At 38.7% G+C, this 24389-nt stretch overlaps 3 protein-coding genes and 1 non-coding gene across 6 annotated transcripts; all 4 read right to left on the bottom strand.

Moving 5' to 3' along the window:
• Positions 1-9503: 9503 nt before the first annotated feature.
• On the bottom strand, positions 9504-16019 carry LOC133738151 (peroxisomal ATPase PEX6). Of its 3 annotated transcripts, XM_062165600.1 has the most exons (16): positions 15547-16018; positions 14691-15311; positions 14364-14607; positions 13975-14116; positions 13469-13646; positions 13077-13259; positions 12172-12456; positions 11909-11980; positions 11711-11797; positions 11489-11611; positions 11258-11368; positions 11135-11173; positions 10891-11012; positions 10637-10781; positions 10147-10227; positions 9504-10008 (listed from the first exon to the last, which is right to left on the bottom strand). In XM_062165600.1, the coding sequence occupies exons 1-16, from the start codon at positions 15820-15822 to the stop codon at positions 9919-9921; spliced, it is 2799 nt and encodes a 932-aa protein (XP_062021584.1). In that variant the 5' UTR covers positions 15823-16018; the 3' UTR covers positions 9504-9918. The 3 variants fall into 3 exon arrangements, 1 of the variants encoding a protein (XP_062021584.1); XR_009859971.1 differs by lacking the exon at positions 10637-10781 and having other exon boundaries at positions 9860-10008; positions 15547-16019; XR_009859972.1 differs by lacking the exons at positions 9504-10008; positions 10147-10227; positions 10637-10781 and having other exon boundaries at positions 10912-11012; positions 11258-11387; positions 15547-16019.
• A 60-nt stretch (positions 16020-16079) lies between these two features.
• TRNAA-AGC (transfer RNA alanine (anticodon AGC)) lies at positions 16080-16152 on the bottom strand. Its single transcript has one exon. It is a non-coding gene; the product is annotated as a tRNA-Ala (tRNA).
• Positions 16153-17967: 1815 nt separating this feature from the next.
• Positions 17968-20206, bottom strand: LOC133736920 (transcription termination factor MTERF15, mitochondrial-like). Its single transcript, XM_062164535.1, has 2 exons — positions 18669-20206; positions 17968-18545 (listed from the first exon to the last, which is right to left on the bottom strand). Exon 1 carries the CDS (start codon positions 20032-20034, stop codon positions 18886-18888), a length of 1149 nt encoding a protein of 382 aa, XP_062020519.1. The 5' UTR covers positions 20035-20206; the 3' UTR covers positions 17968-18545; positions 18669-18885.
• Positions 20207-21017: 811 nt separating this feature from the next.
• LOC133738298 (uncharacterized) lies at positions 21018-23561 on the bottom strand. The gene is made up of 2 exons (XM_062165809.1): positions 22085-23561; positions 21018-21830 (listed from the first exon to the last, which is right to left on the bottom strand). Exon 1 carries the CDS (start codon positions 23351-23353, stop codon positions 22190-22192), a length of 1164 nt encoding a protein of 387 aa, XP_062021793.1. The 5' UTR covers positions 23354-23561; the 3' UTR covers positions 21018-21830; positions 22085-22189.
• Positions 23562-24389: the final 828 nt, after the last annotated feature.

Genomic DNA, 24389 nt, shown 5'->3' with positions numbered 1-24389 from the left:
AGTAAATCACATAGATTTTAAAACTAGTTTCTTGTACCATATTCAAAAATAGTAAACTAAAAACATCAAAAACACATACCAGCTTCAATCTGTTCATACGACTCCATTTCCTCTATAGTTGGAATGTACTCCAACCCCATAATGGCATCAGCCTTCAACCAATTTTGAAGACATATCAGTTTTTCAACTGTTTTTGGGTTTAAAGAGCTTCTGTATGGATCTATTACCCTTTTTCCAGTGCTGAAACTTGACTCACTTGCAACTGTAGACACTTGTATGGCTAATATATCTCTAGCCAATGATTGCAAGTTGGGATATTTACCTCCATTAAGCTTCCACCAATCCAAAATCTTCCAATCATCATTTTCAGCAGGTTTTTCTATAGGGTCTAGCAAATATCTATCAACTTCATGTCCCACCACAACATCTTTATTCTGTTCAAGCTGCCTATTCCAGTCTTCTTGCATAACAGCCCTCTTCCCACTAAGAATCCTTGCTCTACTTCTAGTACTCTTACTAGTAGCTGTGTCACAAATAGTTGGACATTTACCCTTAACCTTGGATGGTCCACCATGTGAACCATTAGACTGCCCATACAAGTCACACAAGTCTACCAGAAGCTGCTTTACTTCATCACATTTCTTCTTGATCTCCCAATCACACAAATTCAACATTGTTTCACACAACCAACTAATGTTTCTCAATTTATACCTAGGATCTAAGACTAAAGCAACTAGGAAGAGTTGGTTCATGTCATCTAAGTTCCCAAAATACTTGGAATACTTGGCCTTCATCTTAACTGCCATGTTGTACAAGACTTTGTCTGATTCACTTGAATCAGGCCCTACCCCAATAGAACTGAGATCTTCAAGCTCTGCTTCAATAGTAACAATATCATGGAATGCCTTGTGTGCAGTGGGGGTAAGTGAAGCACTAACATTAAGGGTCACATCGTAGAAGACTTTCAAGAACTTCACAAAAACTGCTGCATTGTCCCAATCTGCATCACTTGGTGGCCCTACCCTTTTTACAACCACTTTCTTCTTACTCTGATTTTCAGTTTCATCATCATCTTCAACTTCCTCATCTTCATCAAAGTAGCTTTTGTACCTTGAATCCTCCTCATCCTTCAATCTGTCAAATGCTTTTTTCAATTCCAAAGCTGTGTCCAACATAAGAAAGGTGGAATTCCACCTTGTTGGAACATCTAAGATGCAAATCTTATTGCATTCAACTTTCTCCTGCTCTACACAGCTTTTAAATTCATCTAACCTAGCACCCGAACTTCTAACATATCTCACAGCATTCCTTATGCTAGACACTGACCTCTCCATCATATTCAGTCCACTCTTCACAATTAGGTTTACAATGTGAGCCAAACATCTCACATGCATAAACTTACCTCCACAGATCGGTTTTATGTCCCAATTGCACATTTTCTTCCTAACATAATCAATGGCATGCTTGTTGGCAGAGGCATTGTCAACAGAAATTGTTAAAACCTTCTCTATTGACCAATCAATCAAACACTTCTCTAAGATTTTTCCTATGGTTACACCTTGGTGGTTTGGAACCACACAAAAAGCAAGCACTCTTTTGTGCATCTGCCATCCCCGATCAATAAAATGGGCAGTAATCACCATGTAGTTTATATTTTGACAAGAAGTCCAAGTGTCTGTTGTCAAACAAACACAATGTGAATTCAATTCCCTCCTCAACTCCTCCTTCTTGGCATCATACATGCCTAGAAAGGTTTTGACTATGGCTTTCCTACCTGGGACTTTAAACAAGGGTACAGCAACACTGCAAAAATAATTAAACCCCGGTTTTTCAATGAAACTAAATGGTAGCTCATCGACAACTATTATATGAGTTGCAGCTTCCACACAATTATCTTGTGACCAATTCACACTAACCAAACTACTCTGACCTCTTCTTCCATCACTAGTCAAAACTTGTTGGCCGGATTCTACATTAACTCTACCAGGGTATTTCTTACACACTATCTCAATGTGTTTCCTAAGAGATGATGTACCATTTTCATATGAATTGCATGCTAAATGAGTAGTACAGTACTTACATTGAGCCCTCTTAGTATGGCCAACCACTTTCTCTACTCCATCAACAGTCTCAATTAAAGGATGATCCTCCTTCGTGAAGTGATCCCAGACATCCGACCTCTGCTTGCCTTTCTTCTTCTCTCCTCTTTTTCTCTTAGCAGCAGAGCACCGAGCACTAGAAGCTTTTGTTTGTTTACTGGAAGTTGGAACAGTGTTGTTGGCTGCTTGTTGAGATGTTTCAGGGTTGTTTGCAACCACAATTTCATTGGAAGCGGCTGGTTCATAATTGGAAGCGGATGGGTCAGAGGAGCTAGCAGATGCTTCCGACATGGAATTAGATCTCCAACTCCCAAGGCAGTAAGCAAGAAGCGATCTGTAAGAAAAATTCAAAGGGCTGTTAAAAGTATGAACTATGTTAACAGTTAAAAAAAAATGGCAGAACCAATGAAGTTGCGCCGTTGCGGTCTGCCCCTCGAATTGAAACAGACAAAGTCTTATTAAGTCAAAAGGTACCTTCAAATTGTCTTCAATGTGACTCAGACAAATTGTCTTCAAATTGTCTTCAAACTGCAGATTAATCGATCAGGTGACAGAATTAGCTATAGATCAGGTAAAACATTAAGACTCTCTCCATATTTTCCATTACTAATATTACAAAATTGGTCTAAAATTTCAAATTTTAAGGTTATCAGCAATTGCATAAAGAGAAAAGTAAAATAAGTACAATTTTTTAGTGCAAGCAATCTCCTGCAAACTTATCAACAAGAAAAGACTATAAACAAAGTTACTTTTGATGTATTGCATACCTCTCCAGGATGTATTATAGTTTTATACTTCTTTACAAAAGGAGAGCGTGCTTCTTCATTGAACTGCAAAGATCAAACAAAATTGGCAGTCAACAAATGAGTAAAATTCACAGGGTATAAGTTTAGGTAAATAACCAAAAAGGCATCAGTCAACAAATGATTATCATAATGATATTACATGTGATATGTGCTCTGCAGCTGCAACCCTAGGTTTGAGAACTTCACAGTTTGCAATCACAAGGGTATTTGGAACACTTCCATCGGTCTGACAAAAGTACAGGGGGAAGCAAATGGAAACAAAAACACTAAATGGATCAGCTTCCACATCAAACTATCAAATGGAAATCGTCAAATCGAACCCATTTCAACTATACCCATTCAAAATCGAACCCATTTCCCACAAGATTAAATGGAAATCAAGTTATGAAACCCATTTCTAACTACCCAATCAGCATCATTAGTTCATTACCTTAATTAAAATCAACATCAAGATCAAAACTGAAATGGAAATCGTCAAATCGAACCCATTTCAACTATACCCATTCAAAATCGAACCCATTTCCCACAAGATTAAATGGAAATCAAGTTATGAAACCCATTTCTAACTACCCAATCAGCATCATTAGTTCATAACTTTAACCCATTCAACATCAAGATCAAAACTGAAATGGAAATCGTCAAATCGAACCCATTTCAACTATACCCATTCAAAATCGAACCCATTATCAGAGGGAGAGAGAGATAGTGAGATACCTGGAGCCTGAAGGCGGAGCTCGGAGACCGGAGAGGTGGACTGGCGGAGACGGGTTGTTGGTTGCAACTGTGTTCGCTGAACTACACTCAGCTGTGTTCGCATCGAAGATGAGGATTTGCAATCGAGACGAGGAATTAGATCTCCACCATGGAAACTCCGTCGCAGCAGCAGCAGCAACCTCCGGCGAAGAAGAAGGAGACCCGGGGCCGGAAGCCCAAGCCCAAGGAGGACAAGGAGACCCACTCGGCTTCGAAAATGAAGAAGGCTCAGCAGCAACAACAGCAGCAGCAGCAGCACAGCGTCAGTGGAAGTCGCTCGTCCCTGTCCTCTACGAGGAGGCTGGAGTCTGGAGACGCGCCGATCGGATTTTGGTTTGAGGGAAGAGAGAGAGTGAGAGAGTGAGAGTTTGAGGGAAGAGTCGAAAACTCGAAATGTCGAAGAGATAAGTCAGATAACATTTTAGGGTTTTGATCGAACGGTTAGGAGATTATGAGATAAGATGGAAGGCTCTGATCGCATTTGGAAGGGCCTGATCACATGAGAAATGGTCTATTTTACAGAAATAAGCTCACCACTATTGTCCACTTATACACTGACACCTGTATATCGGTTCCAATGATGTTTTAAAAACAAGGACCGGAACCGAACCGAGAATATGTCTCTAGGAACCGAACCGAAAAATATGTGTATTTTTATGTCGTAGAACCGAACCGAACCGAGACTTTCGGTGCGGTTCAGTGCGGTTCCTTCGGTTTTACGGTTCCAAATCCCAGCCCTATATTTTGATTTGTCTCTAGTTTAGGGAAAAATAAGTCTTTATTGCTCTAACAAATTCCCTATAATTATCTCTATTTTAGGAATAGTGAGGAATACGGATAGTGAGGAAAGAGAAAATAAAATTCCCTAAATTTACAGCAATCTCTAAAATTTTAAGGAACAATTATGGATATTTTAGAGATTGCTGTAAAATAGGGAATCTGTCGGAGTTGGAGAAGAAAAAATAGGGGGATGGGGGGTGGGTTCCCAGAGTGTGGCAGACCCTTCTCCTTTGGGATTGAGGGTGAGACTTGTTCCCTACATTGTCTGCATCTGAGGAACTAATATCGCCTAATTCCTTATTTTATTAAAAAAAAAAATTACTTAAAGCTTTGACTTTTGCTTCTCTATAAGAGCAACTCCAACAGATTCCCTATATTTTGATTTTTCTCTACTTTAGGGAAAAATAAGTCTCTTTTGCTCCAACAGATTCCCTATAACTATCCCTATTTTAGGGAAAGTGAGGAAAGAGAAAACTAAATTTCCTATATTTACAGCAAACTCTAAAATTTTAAGAAAGAATATGGATATTTTAGAGATTGTTGTAAAATAGAGAATCTGTTGGAGTTGGAGAAGAAAAAGAGGTTAAAGCTTTGACTTTCGCTTCCCTATAATACAAAAATTATAGGGAAGCTGTTAGAGTTGCCCTAAGAGCAACTCTAACAGCTTCCTCATATTTTGATTTTTCTCCACTTTAGGGAAAAAATAGTCTCTTTTGCTCCAACAAATTCCCTATAACTTTCCCTATTTTAGAGAAAGTGAGGAAAGAGAAAACCAAATTCCCTATATTTTCAGCAATCTCTAAAATTTTAAGGAATAATATGGAGATTTTAGAGATTGCTGTAGAATAGGGAATCTGTTGGAGTTGGAGAAGAAAAAGATGCTAAAGTTTTAACTTTTGCTTCCCTATTATACAGAAATTATAGGGAAGTTGTTGGAGTTGCTCTAATACAAAAATTATAGGGAAGCAAAAGTCAAAACTTTAGCCTCTTTTTCTTCTCCAACTCCAACAGATTCTCTATTTTACAGCAATCTCTAAAATCTCCATAATTCTTCCTTAAAATTTTAGAGATTGCTGTTGTTTGGCTCCAATTTTGTTGCAGCTGGTCAACAGTCTCTTTTCTGCGCGGGCGTGCCAGCACCGTTCGGGTGCGGTCGTCGGGGGTGTCCCTTGACCTGACTTCTATCAAGCGATTGTAGACAAGGAGAGCACCAACCTCGTCGTGGGATTCTTTATGCCTCGTGGTGATGACTTTTGCTAAGCTTCTTGAAAATCACAATCGATACTCGATGTTGTAGATCGAGCAGAGCGAGAACCACTGGGAAGTAGAGAGAACTTGCTAAAGCGTGACTTTAGCTTGGCTGGTTCCGTAACCGTTGTGGTCGTGGTACTACAATCGGCTCCCGAGGGGACTAGGACCGAAGTACGTTGACAGAGGGTTTGGTGGCACTGAAAGTCGGCTTCTGAGAAGACTAGGACTAGGAGTGTGATCACCGGTAAGAGAAAGAGAATGAGAGGAGTTGCTCTTAGAGAGGTTGCTCTAGAGAGAACTTAGATCATCTTAGAGATGTTTGTTGAATTGTGTTGTTGTCTGTACGAGGGCGTTACCCTTGCTTGGCTGGTTCTGTAACCGTTGTGGTCGCGGCACTACCGTCGGCTCCCGAGGAGACTAGGACTGAAGCACGTTGACAGAGGGTTTGGTGGCACTTGAAAGTCGGCTTCTGAGAAGACTAGGACTAGGAGTGTGATCACCGGTAAGAGAAAGAGAATGAGAGGAGTTGCTCTTAGAGAGGTTGCTCTAGAGAGAACTTAGATCATCTTAGAGATGTTTTGATGAATTGTGTTGGTTGTTGATCTATTGTTAATTGTTGTAGCCTTTATATATAGGCTACCAAGCAACACTATTTGGCCTTAAACAAATCATGATGGGTTAGGTTTGAGCACTTAAACACTAATGGAATGTTAGGTTTGAGCGCTTAAACACTAATGGAATGTTAGGTTTAAGCACTTACTGCTCCAATTTTTCTGCAGCTATATCTCCACCAAGAACTCAAAATGGGCCTTCGACTTCTTCATATCAAATGATCCACAATTAGTGTAGATCATTTTGGAAAATTTTCAGAGCTTTCTTCCATGTGGTTTGGCCGGAAATACTGCTGGACCTCTTACAGGTCCAGTTTTCCAGTTTTGCTTATGCATAAAATTGGACTGATTGTTTGAAGGCCTTCCACTCAAAACTAGCTCTGGCACTCTTCATAAGAAATGATTATTGGGCTGTCTAGAATGGATCTGCAGAGTTTCAGATCATTTCGAGTTCATTTGGTCAGTCTTCCACCCCTCCTTCCTTGTTTAGCTCGGTTTCTCCTAGCCGAAGTAGGAAAATGTGCTAAAGTTGACTTTTCATTTCCATGTTTCCATCATTTCCTTTTCTTGCAGCTCGCATAATCTTCCATAGTAGGCTTTATTTAGCCTCTAAATAATATATTTCGAACTTGTCGACAATATATAGCTTGAGCCACTGACTTTGGCTCAATTTCTCCAAGACACGCCTTGTCAGGCCAAAATGCTCATTTTGGGTCCAAACATTGCCTCCCAAACCTCGAAGTCAAAGGTCTACTGAAGAGGTCTTGAATCAGCACTGCTCTTATAATGTTGTTGCTCCAAAAGCCACTTTTATTGGCTTGACTGAAATTACTTGACTGATTCCATATTAGGCATATTAAATGCCTCTTGTATATGTGCCCAGGCCAAAACCAATGCCCCCTCTAAGTATATCAGAAAGTTCAAGCCACTGTTTAGGCAAGAACACAACTTTTGCATCCTCCGCGACACACAAATTTGAAACTCTTTTTGTATTTTTTTTTTTGATAAATGACGAAAATAAAAGTAAAAAACTGAAAATTGACAGGAAATTAAAAAACAAAGAAAGGAGCGCTAGCAGCACCTTGTTTGGCTAACTTCTAGAAGACCACGGGGGAGGCCATCTATGCTTCACTCCAAGCTCCGATGTATCAAAATTTGTAGGGTAAAAATCCCTCATGTGAGAGCTTGTAGGAAAAGAACAAAGATACTTCGCGTCGAAGAATTGGAAGCAATTTGGCTCGTAGGAGGAGTAATCTTGCCCCCCAAGTATCTTTGTTGGCATAGAATTAGCCAAAATGCTCATTTTGGGTCCAAACAGCTGTAAATTTAGAGAGTTTGGTTTTCTCTTTCCTCACTATCCCTAAAATGGGGATAGTTATAGAGAATATGTTTGAGCAAAAGAGGCTCATTTTTCCCTAAAATAGAGAAAAATCAAAATATGGGGAACATGTTGGAGTTGCTAACAGATAATGTAAAGATAAATGCTCGTATTGAACTAACCAACAACTTAATGAACTTGATACGATGCTTGGTTTGCTTTTTGTAATGAAAAACATTTAGTTGTCAAAGAGTACAAAAAAGGAAAGACATTGAAAATGACCGCATCCTTCTTCCACATCTTGTGGATTACTTTTTCATATATTGGGCTTATCCAGTAAGATAATATTTTCAAAAGAATATATAAATATTAAAGACAAAGTAACAGAGAGTCCTTATATGAACCGTCCAAATACTCCAATCCTCCACACTCCGTTAAATACTTTAATTTTTTCTTTAAAAAATTTCTTCCAATTCTATTCCATAAAATCTATTAGCTAGCTAAGCCGCTAATTAATTAGCTTTATGAGACATTAACAGTTGTTTGAAATTAAGAGAAAGTCTTTGATATGACGGTTTTGTCACGTATGAGTTCCGCTTCACCGATTAAGTTAAAAGACATCGAATCTTAAAAACATCTAGGGTATATGAAATGAACAAAACTAACGATTATATACTTTGAACTTTACCCATAAATAGTGAGATGCTCGGACAAATATCTGATAATCCTCAGATCACTTCACTAAAAAGATCCACTCCCAGAACAGAAAAAAAGTAGTAAGAAGAATGTGAATCATGAGATACACGAGGGACGTGATGTGCCCATCATGATAAGCAGCGTGTGCTGTTTCAGTACGTCCAGCAGTACCTAGAGAATTTAAGACATCCAATATTATGTGGACTTGTTTCATCCATCCAAACAATATAACATAAAAGAGCTCCAAAAGATTAAAGACAATGATCTTATTGGAACTTAATGGGTTTGTTAATGTGAACCCATAAACATCCAAATTGTGAGCATGGGTGACAATAATTATTCTAATTCCTGTTTTTTTTTTTTTGCTTAGAATATATTCTAATTCCTGTTTTATTCGTGGGTTTAGTTGGAAATAAATTTGGATTAAGTGCTGTCATGCCTCGTTTTTGGTAATTAATCAATAATAATGGGGGACCTACTAGCATTGTGGAAGTGGAATATACGGCTGCAAATCCTCCGTCCCTAATTTTCCTGTCTCCATCCCTGTGTCCCTAACATAAGACTTGACGGAGTTAAGTCCTATGAATTAAAATGGACAGGTGTCATAAATTGAATGGGTCACAGGGATGGAGACAGGAAAATTAGGGACAGAGGATTTGCTCTCTGCAAATAATATGCTTAGATTTGTGCTGTATTATCTTGGCATATTAGTATTTAACTGAGAAAGTGGTGTTAACTTCGTTAGGAACTGACGATAAAAAAACTATGCTCAATCACGATTGATGTAAATTCAATAGTTGAAAATAAAACAATTCAACTTAAAATTAATTATTTCTATAATTGAGCTTACATCTAAAGATAGTCGATTACATTATTGCTAAGTAAGATTTAACACTTGTCAATTAACTCCTTTTTCATTTCAAATTTTACTTTTTTAAGGTGTACAAAACGCTATAATGATGTAAAAAATGTGCCCTTTTACTGTCCCATGAATGTAAAACAGCAAGCGATCTCTTGGTGAAAAAACGGAGCAGATCCAATGGTGAAAAAAAAAAAAAAAAAAACGACCACTTGTTAAGTAGTTTTCATCATAGTTTACCCGCCAAGCATTCGATCCAGTCAAGGTATGTCTCTCCAAGAACACGTTGATGGGAGGTCAATCTTGATAAATAAAAAGAAACAGTCACAGTCTCTGAATGACCGTTGATAGGAATCAAATTGTAACAATAATTTTAAAATAAGTACAACAGCCAACATGTTCCATGTACATCTCAGAAATGGAAATTCAATGAGATTGTAGCTCCAAGTCCAAATAGAATAAAAATAAAGATTTTGATTCTAAGAGTGACCCCTGCATCTTTCAACGAATAATGGTACAAGTATGGGAAGACCAAGTCTCTATCTTCTTCTAATCTTCTATCATTCTTTGATTTTCCTTTCTCATTTTTTATGATTATTCCCATCTCTTATTCTCTTAATGGTTACATTCTACTATAAAAAAAGCTTTCATTCACAGTCGACTACAGTAGAAGAAGTGATCCATAATTTTACTTCTACTTTTTTTTTTTTTGAAAAGAATTTGACTTTCTTGTATTGAGGAGGAACTACTTGGAAGATCCTTCAAACTGATCTCGCAGCAACTCATACTTCCTAAGCTCGGCCGTAGAGAGCGAGGGAGATAGCTCCCTTAAGACCTAAGATGTTCGGGACAAAAGCAGTCAGATGATGAACCCAGGAATTGGATCTAGAGCAATTCTTTGACTTGTAAAAGCTCATTAGTACTCATGATTAACTCAGAGTCTCAAACACAGTGAAGAAAGCAACTGTCGTACCTTGAAAAAATCATCATACTCGACAACAACAGAGTCAGGTTGGTCGTCCATGGAAGAAGATTCTGAGCCTGAACTCAAAACCTACACGAATGCCAAAAATCACGTCAGGACATCCCTTTATCCCTATAACTTATGAATCATGTGTCTTTATAAAATCCAGGATATTGTTGAGACTGCAACTTCTGCAACTAGTATTCTTAGTGTTGCACCTCAATTTGTAACATCATGGGTTGCTCCATTACCGTATAGTTGATTGTCTACTAGATACTCCAATATTAACAGAACTAAGTCATTCTCTTTGCTTTACTAATCAGTTAAGCTCCACTCACCAATGCATTTCCTATTTCTCAACTATTTTTGAAGACCTCAAAATCAATCCACATCCTTTATCAACTGTGCCCCTCTACACCCTGAACATATTGGACAACTTACACCAATACTTTCAGTTCTATCAAAACCAAGCATAAGCTCGGGTGTTGACTAGACTCACCTTACGCTTAGCTGCCCTAAACCAAGCATCTGCACACAAGGCATACATGTCTGCACCAGTGAAGGTTAGGGGACATTTCTTCGCTATTGCATAAAGTGAAACATCTTGATGTAACTTAAACTTTCGGGTAAGAGCTTTGAGAACCCTATTTAAAAAAAATAAAAAATAAAAAATCATCATACTGATGACAAAATTATTCAATGAAGTACTTATGTATTACAACATTATGAAATGGAGAGGGTGAGAAAACCAACCGTTCTCTGTAAGATGGATCAGAGACAACTCCAACGTAAAGCAACTTATCAAATCGGCCAGGTCGTAGAAGTGCTGGGTCAATTAGATCTGGTCTGTTACTTGCTCCAATTATAAACAAGTCCTAAATTAAACCAAAGAAAAAACACAAGGTTTTTCTGTCTTAGTTAGGGGATAAGAAAATATCCGGTGGATATTGATAAAAATAAAAATAAAAATTCAAGCAAAAAAGACAGAGCAAAACACCTGACTCGAATCATTTAGGCCATCAATCTCTGCAAGCATCTAGCAGAACAGAAAGTCATCACAGTCAGAAATTATCGAAGGAATTAATGCAAATTCTCCCAGTCATAAAAAAGGATGCTTCACCTGAGAAACCACTCTGTCCATAACACCCCCAGAATCCCCAGATGCACCTCGGGCTGGAGCAAGAGAATCAAGTTCATCAAAAAATATAACACATGGGCGTGCTGATCTGGCCTGCAAAGCATGTGCAATACTGCTCTAGTGTGAGCTGAAACAGATGTTCTGAAATTTAAGTAGATAAAAAATAATATAAACTTCTTCCAAAGGGCTACTGATCAAGCTGGAATATTTTACCTTCTGGAAAATGTCTCTGATATTCTTTTCTGACTCTCCTATGTACATATTAATTAGTTCAGGTCCTTTTACACTGAGAAAATTCAGGGAGCACTCAGTTGCAACAGCTTTTGCCAGTAGAGTCTGAGGTTTGAAGTAAGAAAAACAAATATGGTTTAACAAATCCCTTGGGGAAAATGAGAGGGCAAATAAGAAGTCCTTAAAAGAATAACTGTAACTTACTTTCCCTGTTCCAGGAGGACCATACAGAAGAACACCAGAACGCTTTCGTAAGCCAGATGAAAACAAGTCCTTGTGCAGAAGAGGTAACTAGAAAAAACAACGAAGAAGAATTGAGTTGACAAAGCCTTCCAACTTCCAAATTGCTGGAATCTTGCTAATGGACAACAGGTAAAAAGTATAGATACAAACGAAACCTACCTGAACAGTATCCAGGATTGATTTCTTCACATCCTCAAGACCACCAACATCTTCCCATTTCACATCAGGAACCTACAGAAAATATGACTTAAATTGCATTGATACATTGGATGTTTTATAAGACTACTACTTCCATGCGTGTTGCAATACAAAACTCATTCTTTTGCCCCACAAAAGAGGACACACTTGGACATCAACCTATACAGACAGCTTAGGAAAGAACAATATATCATTCCACCAAATTAGTCTCGTCGCCCAATTACCTTTGGAGTACCGAGGGCTGATGCATTCCTTTTCTTTGATCTTTCCAATGCTTTTGTCAAGCTTTCTTTCCCCAGAATCGGAGATGCAACTTCAGAGGACTTACTGTCTGATTCAACATTATTTGTGAGAGAAGCATCTGATTCTTCAGACTTCACTGTATCAATCTGAGCATTGCCTTTGGGAATCAAGTTTGCACCAGCATCAGCAACCAATGCACAGATATCTCTAGGCATGAAACCAGATGTCTGCGCAACTATATCCTTTATAAGATCCTCCGAATTAGTCTGCAAAAGAACAAATCTGATCCTTCAGAGTCCCGAGATGATCAAAAGAAACTACAACTAATACCATATAGAATACAGACGCGTATAGAACTTGTTTATGGACTTCAAGATTCACATTAAGCTTAAAATTTGAAAGTGACAGACGGAGAGCTTTAGCAATTGACAACACTGCCTTAGGCATTACATATAAAAGGGCTACCCGAAGACATATTTAAGCAATGTCAATGCTTGGTGTGACCATGATAAATTCTTACCATGTAATAGGAATGTGGCAAACCATCAAATTAGCTGGGGGGACTGGTGGATATAACAATTGTTTTGGTCATATCCAACCATCTAAAGTCAGGGGAAAAAAGTATTAAAGTAACGGAATCACGGTATCATCAAGGGAGATCTTGACTGAAAACTACAATAATTACACCCTATTAATTGGGCTCTAGTGCTGGAGAGAGGCTCAGATGTGAACAGGTGTTAGATAAAAAAACTATTTTTGGCCCACAACCTAGCAGCGTAGGCTTTTGAAATTAATAGTAAATTAATAAAACTTATGCATCATAGTTAATTTATATTAGAAAACACACATAAAAGGTATAGAGAAACAAAGAAAATTGTACACATACATTAGAAAGGAATTCAGAAGCCTTCTGCAAAGACTGTGAGACCATTCTAACCCTTTGTTCTTCAGTCAAAGGACCCATACTTATTTCATGGCTAAAGCAACGTCTAATAGTTGGCGGTAGACCTTCTGAACTGTCAGCAGCTGCAATGAACAGCACTTGATGCCTACCTATCTTCCCAGAATCCTGCATGTGGTGTAGCATAATTAGGTTGTTCAGATTCAAAAACAAAAAACAACATAGCAATCAACAAAAGAAGAGAAGTCACACACACGAAAAAGAAGTGAGGATTAAAACTTACATCAACTAATGATCATTTCTGAGAATCAAAATTAATTAATCATACATAAAAATAACCCAAAACATGAAATATGGCACTAAAACCATGTACTTACAACATGACCATTTTGTTTTTGTTCAGAATCAATGTCTCCATAATCAGAGATTGGCTCAGTGAATTCCCTTATAAGTGATGCAACTTCAGAAGTGATGCCAACTTGATCATTTGGTGAACCTTCGTGCAAATTCCGGAAAACATCAAAATGGCGGAGAAGAAGTATAGTTGGCGAGTATCTGACAGAAGAACAATGCATAAGAACGATGTGGGACAACAATAAAAAGTAGGAAACTTAGGTGCAACAAAATTGATAGATTGAACGATATAGCAGATATATTTCTCCCATCAAATGATATAATGGTTGAATGAAAAAATAAGGATAGAGTAGCATGGACTGTTTTCTCATATAACTTGGAAGATAAGATGTATAGGTAATTATTGAAACAGTAGGAGACAATAACTGCAGCTGTCTTATCAAACATATATCATAACAATGCAGCAACGTAACAGAGAAAATTTGGGACCTTTATCATGTATCATACTCTGAAAAATGTACTGCTTTACCTTTGAGCTGCATTCAAGGTTTGGGCTAGTGCAACAGACATCTTTTTTTCAGATGACATCGTCAGATTATGACAGCTATATTCAACTACATGCAGGCCCAATCGACGAGCAATGTATCTAACAACTGTTCTCTTCCCACATCCTGCATGAAGCAACAAACTACTACTCAATGACTCTAAACTCATGTGCGCATGAAACATATAACTTAGCCAACTCATCCTGTTCTCGGTAATTGTTCTTTTCCATAACTGGCAATAGGTTTAAAAAACAATATTACATATCGAATGTTTACTTCCAAGGGATCTTGTTAGAGAGTAGAGACCTTGCCAACTTATAAAAAAAAATTGCAACCATCAAATGCTAATGACAAAAGAAAAGCCCAAATATACCTGCCAATCCATACAACAGAACAGAAACTCTGAATTTTGAAGATAGTGCTGAGGGGCACAGAAGAGGTGTAAGTATGGAGGCCAATATTTTCACTGTGTCCCCTTGCAAGGGTGTGAAACCTTTTTGTCCAGAAATCAATAAATCAGGGGGCACAGCAGAAGAGACACTTCCTCCAAGCACAAGGGCAGTTTGAGAACGGTTAACTCGGAGAATTGGTTCGTCCAAAGGTTCCATAGCCACAACCTAAGAAGACAAATTACCTGGTGATTGTCATTATAACATCAGTTGAGTAGAAATGCAACCAATGAAAAGTACTCAGAATTTACCTTGAAATAGATAGTGTTATCAACCCCATTTTCCAAACTTTGGTTGCAAGGAACGCAAATCGTTGACTTGCAATTCCATTTTATACAAATACTGAAAACATCACCTCTTGCTAGATACCTATCAACTTCAAAGTAGCTATGTAGTGCCAAATCTATCATTTCTTGACGATCTTCATGTTCAACAGCCGAATTTCCTCTAAGAGAGTCAAGACTACCACATTCTGGTATCCTCACAAAGGAAGCCCTCAAGTGCGAAGCATATCTTGGCAACTCCGACTGAGGTTGTATTCCAATCACAGAAGCCCCGACGCCTTTCCCACTCACCTCTTCGTCCACTCTATCCCCGAAATAAGATGCCAACGCCGCTTCCCCTCTATGGACAAGCGATTTCAAGCACAATGTATGCAAGTCAATGTTAAATGCCAACAGAGGTGATATATAGGCAACTTCCCGGTCTAACAACATGTGGCCATTTTCAGGGAAAGTGCAACAAGGCAGAATAAGCATTGCCTGGGAAGATTGGGCAGCAGATAGTCCAGTGTTCTCGGAGCGGTCCGGAGGATCCACAACAATGGCATGAGCAATTCTTTCTATTTTTGTCTCCATATTCTTCACAATCACCTTGTGTATTCAAATCAAAGCAAACCAAGAAAAAAAAAATCAATTACTAGCTCCAGAGCATAATATTAATGCTAAAATTGAAGTGTTTATAAAGAAATTTCAGTTGAAATTCGATAACTTTAGCTGTGTAATATGAATTCCAGAGTAAATTCTTAGACTTTCGGTAATTTTCTGAGCAATCAAAACCAATGAAAGAAAGTTAAGCAAAGAGAAAGAGTATATGAATCTTTAATACCAGGGAGCCGGAGGTGAGGCAGAGGCGTTTGAGGAGAGAAGTGGAGAGGCCGACGAGAGCAGAGTCGTCGAGAGAAGCCAATTTGGGGCTCCGACCGATGGAGAACCGGAGAATTCCCGGCGGCAGCAGCTGCAAACTAGTAGACACGTCATCAGCGGCGACGGCGGAGAGTCGGTGATCGTCGTCGGAAGTGAGTTCTCCCGGCGGCGAAGTCAGTACGGATTTGATGAGAGTTTTGGTGGAAGTGAGTACCAGTGGCTTCCTCCTCCCCACCATTGGAAACTACTCAGCTCTCTCTCTCTCTCTCTTTCTATGTAAGAAGTTCAAATTGAGTTGTTACATAATAGTATTTATATGAAGGCAGAGAAGAGAGAGAGGTGGGTTTGGATGAGAGTGAGAAATGTGAGAGCGCATTTCGATGAAGCAAGTCGATGATGCTTCGGAGTTGGTTACTTGAGAGACTTCCCACATCGAAAAAAGAGTTGGAACAGAAAAAAACAGGACGTTGAAGAAAAAGAAAAAAAAGAAAAGAATGGAGATGCGGGGTATCGATCCCCGTACCTCTCGCATGCTAAGCGAGCGCTCTACCATCTGAGCTACATCCCCAAGTTGACAATAATGCTTTTGTAAATTTATATAACTTAGAGTACTAAAAGAATGCCCACCTAAAAAAGAAGGAAAAAAAAAAACAAATTCTCTAGCTAGCTACATGGGATAAGGTGGGTTTTAGAACATTGATTCACAATCCTGTGGAAAAAAAAAAATTAGAAGCATCGCACATAACTAAAGTGATTGAATATTTTAAGCCGAATGTTTTATAGTGTTTCAGAGTATTGAAACTTTAGAGTACTATAAAAAATGTTATTTTACGATTGCAAGAGTTTATTTTCATCAACTTCCTTTCATAGGAAAGAGGGTACCACTTGAAGACGTGGAATTTTTGTGACTACCAACCCAACCATTTAGTGTTGGATGAACGAGCCAAGTTATTTGGAAGGGTACGGTGTTGAGTTGGAAGACAGACAACCCAATATCCATGCATGCTGGAGACTGTCAATAAACCAGGTTGCACGATCGAGCAGCTCTTCAACTAACCCCAACAGAATCTGCTAACTCTCTCATCTTCTCGACCCTATAGAACAACCCTATAGCTCAAGAAAGAAAGAGAAAGGGAAGACCACGTACACCATGGTTGAAAAGGATAAGATATTCTCTATTTACACTTTGTCTAGACAAAGTATGATTTTATAAGTTTCTCCTTTGAAAAAGAATCCCACATCCAAAAATTATTCTCAGATTAAATACGTAATATAGTAAAACTTCAAGATTCAGTTTGCCGAGCTCAGCAACGTGAGCTTGTGACCCAAGTTGGGGGCATTAAGGTGGAAACCGTGGAAATTTGGGAGACCTCGAGTTAGACAACCTTGGTGGTATGCGCTGTATCAGGCGATTTCTGGAGGAGCATGTGCATAAGGAGGTCTTTGCCTCTGCCTGACCCACTGAGGCAATACTCGTTTCCTTATCAGAGAAAGCGAGATCGTGCCTCACGTATGTGTCCTCCTGAGGTCTATCGGTATGGGCTGGGTTCGCATGCCACCAGGCCTCGCTCGACCCCGACCTCCACCTTTTTGTGCCATTAATGCCCTACAAAGAGTTGCATCTTCTATGAGAATTCATAGTACGATTGATATTCAAGACCAAAATGCGAATCAAATCCTTGGACTGATCTGCAAAACAAGCGAGAGAATATTGGGGATGCCATTCTGAGGCTCTTGCTGAAAATGTAGTGGAATTCCATACATTAGACTGATTTAGAGGATGGAGAAAGCCCAATTTTGAGTTTTCCCAATTTCACCACCCTTATTGCCACAATGTGATCACTGAGACATTAGACACGAAATAGAGGGAAAGGGTTTAAGGTTTTGAAGCTGATAAATAGGAAAAGTATGTAAGGAAATAATAAAAGAATTACATGACAGTAGAGTGAGCTATATATTCAAAACAGACCCTTGTTTATAGTAGTTGTTGGTCTTTAGAGAGAACAATAATGAGAAAATCACTTCTCAATTTTGTACAAGTTTACAAATTTGAAGAAATAATAACTTCATTGTGCTCAATACAAATAATCTCGTACCAACTTTCTGATTCTAACATGTTGTAATGAAGCTTTACCATCATCGGCGTTTTGCTAGTTTTTAGTGTTTTATACCCCAGCGGCAAAGAAATCCTTTGAAGCATATAGCTTATGATCTTTGGTTTTCTAATTGCATATATGAACTGCGTGATCTCACATATTATCAAACACAAATTATTTTAGCATTCACTCTAGCTCTGTAATGATACTTCACAACTTTGCATTCAATATTTAGACTCTTAACAAGCACTTTCATAATGATCATATGAAAGGCATCTAAGTAGCAATTACAGAAAAGAATGCTGCAGTCCAAGAAAGTAATTTCATACATATATCTAAAAGATACAAGACACAGAAGAATGCTCTTCCCATCATGTTTGACAGTTTGAGTTACACAAGACCAAGAGTTCTTCTTCAGATGCTCACCAAGTACCAACAGTAAGTACTTCCAGGCGTTATTTCTGAGCTTCCCTTCTCCTTTCTATCAAGTTCTTATCAGGAGGACAAGTTGCCTTGATCTGGACCACGAATCCTCCTCTCCGAGTCACTGAGTTTGTTCATCAATTTCCGAGTCAAGAACAGTGGTGAAAGAATGTCGCCACTATCATCACTACAAGTTATCAATAGCTACAAGAAAGTTGACCTTTACTAGAACACTAAAGAAATTGAGCGAATCACTAAACTACAGATTACAGAATGACAATTTAGACCAACAGTCACAGCAGCCAATGAGTGGATCCGAATTCTGCTTGAACTTTTCGGACTGCACATACTAGTGTTCAAATGGGACAAAGAAAACAGGTGCTTTTCATTACTGGGTCAGCGATCAGTGATTATCTCCTGATCCCCAACTCAATCGGCGTGCCTAACATGATTTACATACGGTTGTTAGAAATTTCATGTAGCAGAATCTTATCACAGCTGGTTCAGAATCCACAGCTATCAGCTTAACAAGGATCCTCTCTTTACTAACAGAGAACAGACATACCTTGCAGCGTGCCCATAGTTGGCATAGAGATGCAGCAACTATAAACTGAAGACCTTTCACTGAGCTTTTCACATCTTGGAGAGAACATAAAACCAATGAGTAATCTAGGGACATTATTCTTTATAGCCAATACTGAGAAGGCTCCTTCTATTTCGCAAGCCCCTTCCTGATTCAACACTATACAGCCTAAAACTGTGTTACAAACTAATCTCACCAACTACAGGATGCATATATTCGCTTTTCCTTGGTACACATTCGACAATTGGGGTACTTTGTCGAGATATCTGGTCACAAACATATTCAAGAAGTACTTCTCTGAAGGAGTAATAATAGTACCCAAACTCAACTTGTCCTCTTTCATCAATCCTTTCAACAACAAAACTCTAACAACTGAACACCTTGGAATGATTCTCTTCTCCAAGCTGTACAAAAAAACATATGGAAACTTTGCAAGTTTTTCTAATTTCCATCCCATCTTGTTCACTAAGAAATCCATTGTTTCCATTATTTTCTTCTCCGACTTGATCATACACAGTGGACACAACCTAAAGGCAGAAAGAATATCATTATCCGACCAACCCCACCTCCTATATGCCTCTTCATTTCGCCTCCATGTTGTCTTCTTCCCATGTAATGCGTGCATGGCATGCACAAAGCTCGATTTTTGAGGGTCAAATCCCAATTGTTCGACTTCACCCACAAGTTCACTGAACGATTCAGGCTTTCTCATCACAATCTCAGCATGATACGTTACCAACATAGTGATAGACGACTGGGGCACGCCCAATTCTCTGAGAAGCCCAATATTGGGTATCACATTCTTGGATAGAATTGCCCCGAAAATCCATGAGTGGCGCTTCCAAATATTGACGACCTTGAAATCAGAGAGCACCACGCTTCTGAGGAAGGTATAACATGGTGTAATGCAGTTTTTCAAGCTTCGCGTAAAAAGAATTGGGTTGTAGCTCAGTGTTTTTGCAAGGTCGAGCCTTGACATTCCTACGGAGCACAAAAACTCAAGCTTTGGCAAAAGGGTTTTCTTCCCATCGGCTAAGACAAGTCGTGGGTATCTACGAACAACAGTTGAGATCTGGGAGTCTGAAAATTCATACTCCCTCAAAAGGGCTAACACAGAGTCTGGTTTTACTAAAGATTGAAGCTTTACCTTGTGGGATGCTTTAATGGCGGCTTCTGGGGAAAGCCCACATGAGTTAACCAGGTAGGAGACTGTAAAATCATCGGAGCCGGTGAGTCTTGTTGTACAGAACCACTGATTTTGAAGTGCTTCGACCGGGAACCGAGATCTACAAAACAAACGGGAAAATGCGGAGGGGAGGGTCTTGCGGAAAATGTAGTTGAGTGCCATAGATTACTACACTGATTAGAGGATGGAGGAGACCAATTTCGATTTTTCCCCAATTTCACCTCACTAGGGATTTGCCACCCGGAGGAGTTGGAATTGATCCGTTGTCGTTTTGGCTTTCCTATTTCTAAACTGACAACTGAAAGCTGTTATTGGTAATGGGAAATGTCGAAACAGTCCGCTGGTTGCCACACAATGTGATCACCGTGACATTAGAGTATTAGACCCCCAATAGTCTTTACATAAAGACGGATAGGGTTTCAGTCTTTAATCTGATAATAAGGAAAGGGTTTAATCTAAAGGTAGATAAAATTAGAGTACATGGAGGGACTGCCAAAACCAGTCACCTTGCCTTAATATTACTGACAGGAAAATTTGAAAACTCAACATATAATAAACAAACAACAATATTTAGAGGGAAAAAAAAAAAACATGAATATATTAGTATGAAAATCACTCTCTCACTTTTGTAAAAGTTTTTTTTTTTTTTTTGGTCTGATACTTTTGTGAAAGTTCGCTTTAGTTAAACACGACATACAGAGAAATAATAAATAAATTCATGTGTCTGAAACATAAATCATCTAAAATCAACTTTTTTTATTTTCCGATTCCAACATGTTGTGGTAAAACTCTATGATCATTGACGTTTTGCTAATTTTGGACATAATCATTGATGTGCTTGTTCAATTGTTCTAATACCTTCTCATTTTATTATGTTTAATACCCGGGGGTATTGGATTCCTTTGAAGCACAAAGCTTATGATCCTTTTGCTTTCTAATGGCATATGAAGTTATGAACTGCGTTGATCACACATATAATCAAACATCATTTATTTTAGGATTCACTCTAGCTTTGTAATGATATTGTAGTTCACAGCTATGCATTCATTTGCTTTTACACTCTGTAAAAGCATTTTCACAGTTTTAACTGACCATATGATAGACATCAAGTAGCAACGACAAAAAAAAATGCTGCATTTTACCAGTAAGTAAGTAAATTCATAGCAAATCAAAAAGATACAAGACACAGTACAATGCTCTTCCAACTATGTTTTGAGCTACACAACGTCAAGACTATATAACTTCTTCATCGGATGCTCACCATCAGTACTTCCCAGTGTTATTCCTGTGAAAACCAATGTGTAATCTAGGGACACTGGGGGAAGCAATGATGACACAGGACATATTCAATTGCATGCTGCTGATCAAATAATGTAACAAAAACATGAAATATTAGAAACCTCTTTTTTAAGTCAAGACCGAGACAATGATTAGAAGTAATCATTTTTCTGTAATGAACGAAGTGAATGTAAGGCAGAGACGATATGGAAATCCCTTTCTAGTCAATACTCAAAACGATTGAGCTTTTCACAGTATTGACCACAAAACCAATGAGCTTTTCACAGTTTTGATCAAGCTTCCCTTCTTCTCCTGTTCTACAAATTCTTTTAGAAACAAAGCTTTAAGAACCGAACACCTTGGTATGATTCTCTTCTCCAAGATGTAACAAAAAATCTGGGGATACTTTGCAATTTTCGCCAACTGCCACCCTATCTTGTTTAGTAAGAAATCCATCGTTTCCATTATTTTCTCCTCTGACTTAGTCATACACAGCGGCCATATCTGGAAGGCAGAAAGAATATCATTCTCAAACCAACCCCACTACCTATAAGCCTCTTGATTTCGCTTCCACGTTTCTTCCCAGATACTGCATGTATGGCCTTGACGAAGATCGATTTTTGAGTGTCAATTCCCATTTGTTTGACCTCTTCCACAAAAGTTGACTGAACAATTCAGGCCTACTCATCACAAGATTAGAACAATATGGTATCAAGGAAACAATACGGGCATGACCAATTCTGTCAAAAGCGTAATTGGTATCACATTCGTTGATATTTTTTGCGAGATAATCCACAAGTGCTTGAAAATATTGATGACTTTGTCAACAGAGAGAATGGTAATTTTAATGTAACATGACATGCCAAATCAGAAGTAATCATTTCCAGTAATAAGCCAAAAAGTAAATGCCAGGCTGAGAGATTAGTTGAGAAACCTGTTCCAAAATCCCGACTTAGATAGAAGGCTGCTTCCATTTCTTCTAGCAATGCCTCCCGATTCAACACTACAAGCCTAGAGCTATGTAATAGTGTCACCAAGATCAAACATCCTGCACATCCACTTTGCCGTGGTACACATTTAACAATTCAGGTACTAGGCGCAGATTAGTGGTCACAAACTTATTCAAGAAGTAGTTTTCTGGAATCGCAACAATAGTAGACAAACTCAACTTTTCCCCTTCTACCAGTCCTTTCAACATCAAAACTTTAACAACCGAAAACCTTGGGATGATTCTCTTCTCAAAACTGAAACACAAAACATGGGGACATTTTGCAATCTTCTGGGAATGCCATCCCATCTTGTTCACTAAGAAATCCATTGTTCCCATTAGTTTCTTCTCAGACTTGGTCATGCACAGTGGATACAACCTGAAGGCAGAAAGAATATCATTATCCGACCAACCCCACCTCCTATAAGCCTCTTCATTTCGCTTCCATGTCGTCTTGTTCTTCCCAGATAATGCGAGCATGGCTTGCACAAAGAACGTCTTTCTAAGGTCGAATCCCAATTGTTCGACTTCACCCACAAGTTGACTGAACGATTCAGGCTCTTTCATCACAATCTGAACATAATATGTTATCAACCTAGCGATAGACGACTGGGGCATGCCTAATGCTCTCAGAAGCTCAATATTGGGCATCATAGTCTTGGATAGCTTTTGCCTGAAAATCCATGGGTTGCACTTCAAAATACCGAGGACCTTGACATCAGAGTGCACCACATCCTTGAGCAAATTAAAAGAGGGCACAATATGGTTTTCTAAGCTTCGGTCCAAGATCGATTGGCTGTGGGTCACAGTTTTTGCAAGGTCGAGCCTTGACATTCCTACGGAGCAGAAGAACTCAAGCTTCGGCGCAAGAGTTTTCTTGGCATCGGCCAACAGAATTCTAGGGTGTCTCCGCACAAGAGTTGAAATCTGGGTGCCCGAGAATTCATACTCCCTCAAAAGGGCTAACACAGAGTCTGGTTTTACTAAAGATTGAAGCTTTACCTTGTGGGATGCTACAATGGCGGCTTCTGGGGAAAGCCCACATGAGTTAACCAGGTAGGAGACTGTAAAATCATCGGAGCTGCTGCTGGTGCTGGTCAGTCTTTTTGTACAAAACCACCGACTTTGAAGAGCTTCCACCGGGAGCCGATATCTGCAAAACAAACGGGAAAATGCGGATCGGAGGGTCTTGCTGAAAATGTAGTCGGGTGCCATTTATTACTAGACTGATCAATTTCGATTTTTCCCCAATTTCACCTCACTAGGGATTTGCCACCCGGAGGAGTTGGAGTTGGAATTGATCCGTTGTCGTTTTGGCTTTCCCATTTCTAAACTGACAACTGAAAGCTGTTATTGGTAATGGGAAATGTCGAAACAGTCCACTTGTTGCCACAAATCATGTGATCACCGAGACATTAGACCCCAAATAATCAGATTAGGGGGAGGGTTTATCCACTTCAAAGGAAAGACTGCCAAAACCACTCACATTTCCTTAATAAAAGCTTTATGTTGAACAATTCTCAAGTTAAAACAGAGAGAGAAATTTGAAAAGTCATCTTTAAAAAAAAAAACGTGAAAGCAATTAGAGAAAATATTTCTGTGAAAGTCACTTCTCACTGTTGTGGAAGCTTGCTTTTGTTAAATACGACATATAGAGAAATTGTCTGAATCTTGGGAGTCATTAGTATTCAATGGCTCAGTTTAAGTTTGTGAATGATGTCAACATACAAAAAGATGTCACACTCATTCGTGAAATCAAATTAATTTAAAAAAAGAAGAAGATTAGATTTAACATTTTCTTTTATAAAGAAGACATAAAATGAAATGAAAATTACAAATTGAAAAGAACCCGATTAAAATGAAAAATAGAAGAACAAGGAAGAACCCTAGCTTTGGCAGACCATAAGGCCAAAAAGTAATCTCCTACGTGAGAACTGACATTGAAGGAAGAACAATGAAAAATTGATTTTTTTATCTAGCTTATCCCATCTTTGGCAGAACATAAAACCAATGAGTAATTGATGACATAGAACTTCTTGTTTCTTAGATACTCGAGAGTTCCTCCACTCTTCCCTTGTATACCAGTTTCTTACAAAGAGTTGCATCCTCTTCAACTTAATTGGAAACAACCAGGGAGAAGAAACAGAATGAATGTAGCTACCAATGACAGTAAAATTTATCTAACAAAGAAGAGATTTCAACTTCCGGCTCCATTATTCATGATTATGCATTCAAAATGAAATATTTAAAT

This window comes from Rosa rugosa, chromosome 3, assembly GCF_958449725.1.
Source record: "Rosa rugosa chromosome 3, drRosRugo1.1, whole genome shotgun sequence".
Taxonomy (NCBI): Eukaryota; Viridiplantae; Streptophyta; class Magnoliopsida; order Rosales; family Rosaceae; genus Rosa; species Rosa rugosa.
Note: the sequence above shows the minus strand (reverse complement) of the source record. Positions and strands in the feature narration are given on the sequence as shown.

Bases quoted from the DNA above. Each gene is read 5' to 3' on its own strand.
- LOC133738151 (XM_062165600.1), bottom strand. From the start codon at position 15,822: ATGGTGGGGAGGAGGAAGCCACTGGTACTCACTTCCACCAAAACTCTC. The intron at 13,260-13,468 runs GTAAGTACATGG...CACCACATGCAG, and splicing joins AAAAACAAAATGGTCATGTT to GATTCTGGGAAGATAGGTAG. The intron at 11,798-11,908 runs GTAGGTTTCGTT...TGTTTTTTCTAG, and splicing joins CAATCCTGGATACTGTTCAG to TTACCTCTTCTGCACAAGGA.
- LOC133736920 (XM_062164535.1), bottom strand. From the start codon at position 20,034: ATGGCACTCAACTACATTTTCCGCAAGACCCTCCCCTCCGCATTTTCC.
- LOC133738298 (XM_062165809.1), bottom strand. From the start codon at position 23,353: ATGGCACCCGACTACATTTTCAGCAAGACCCTCCGATCCGCATTTTCC.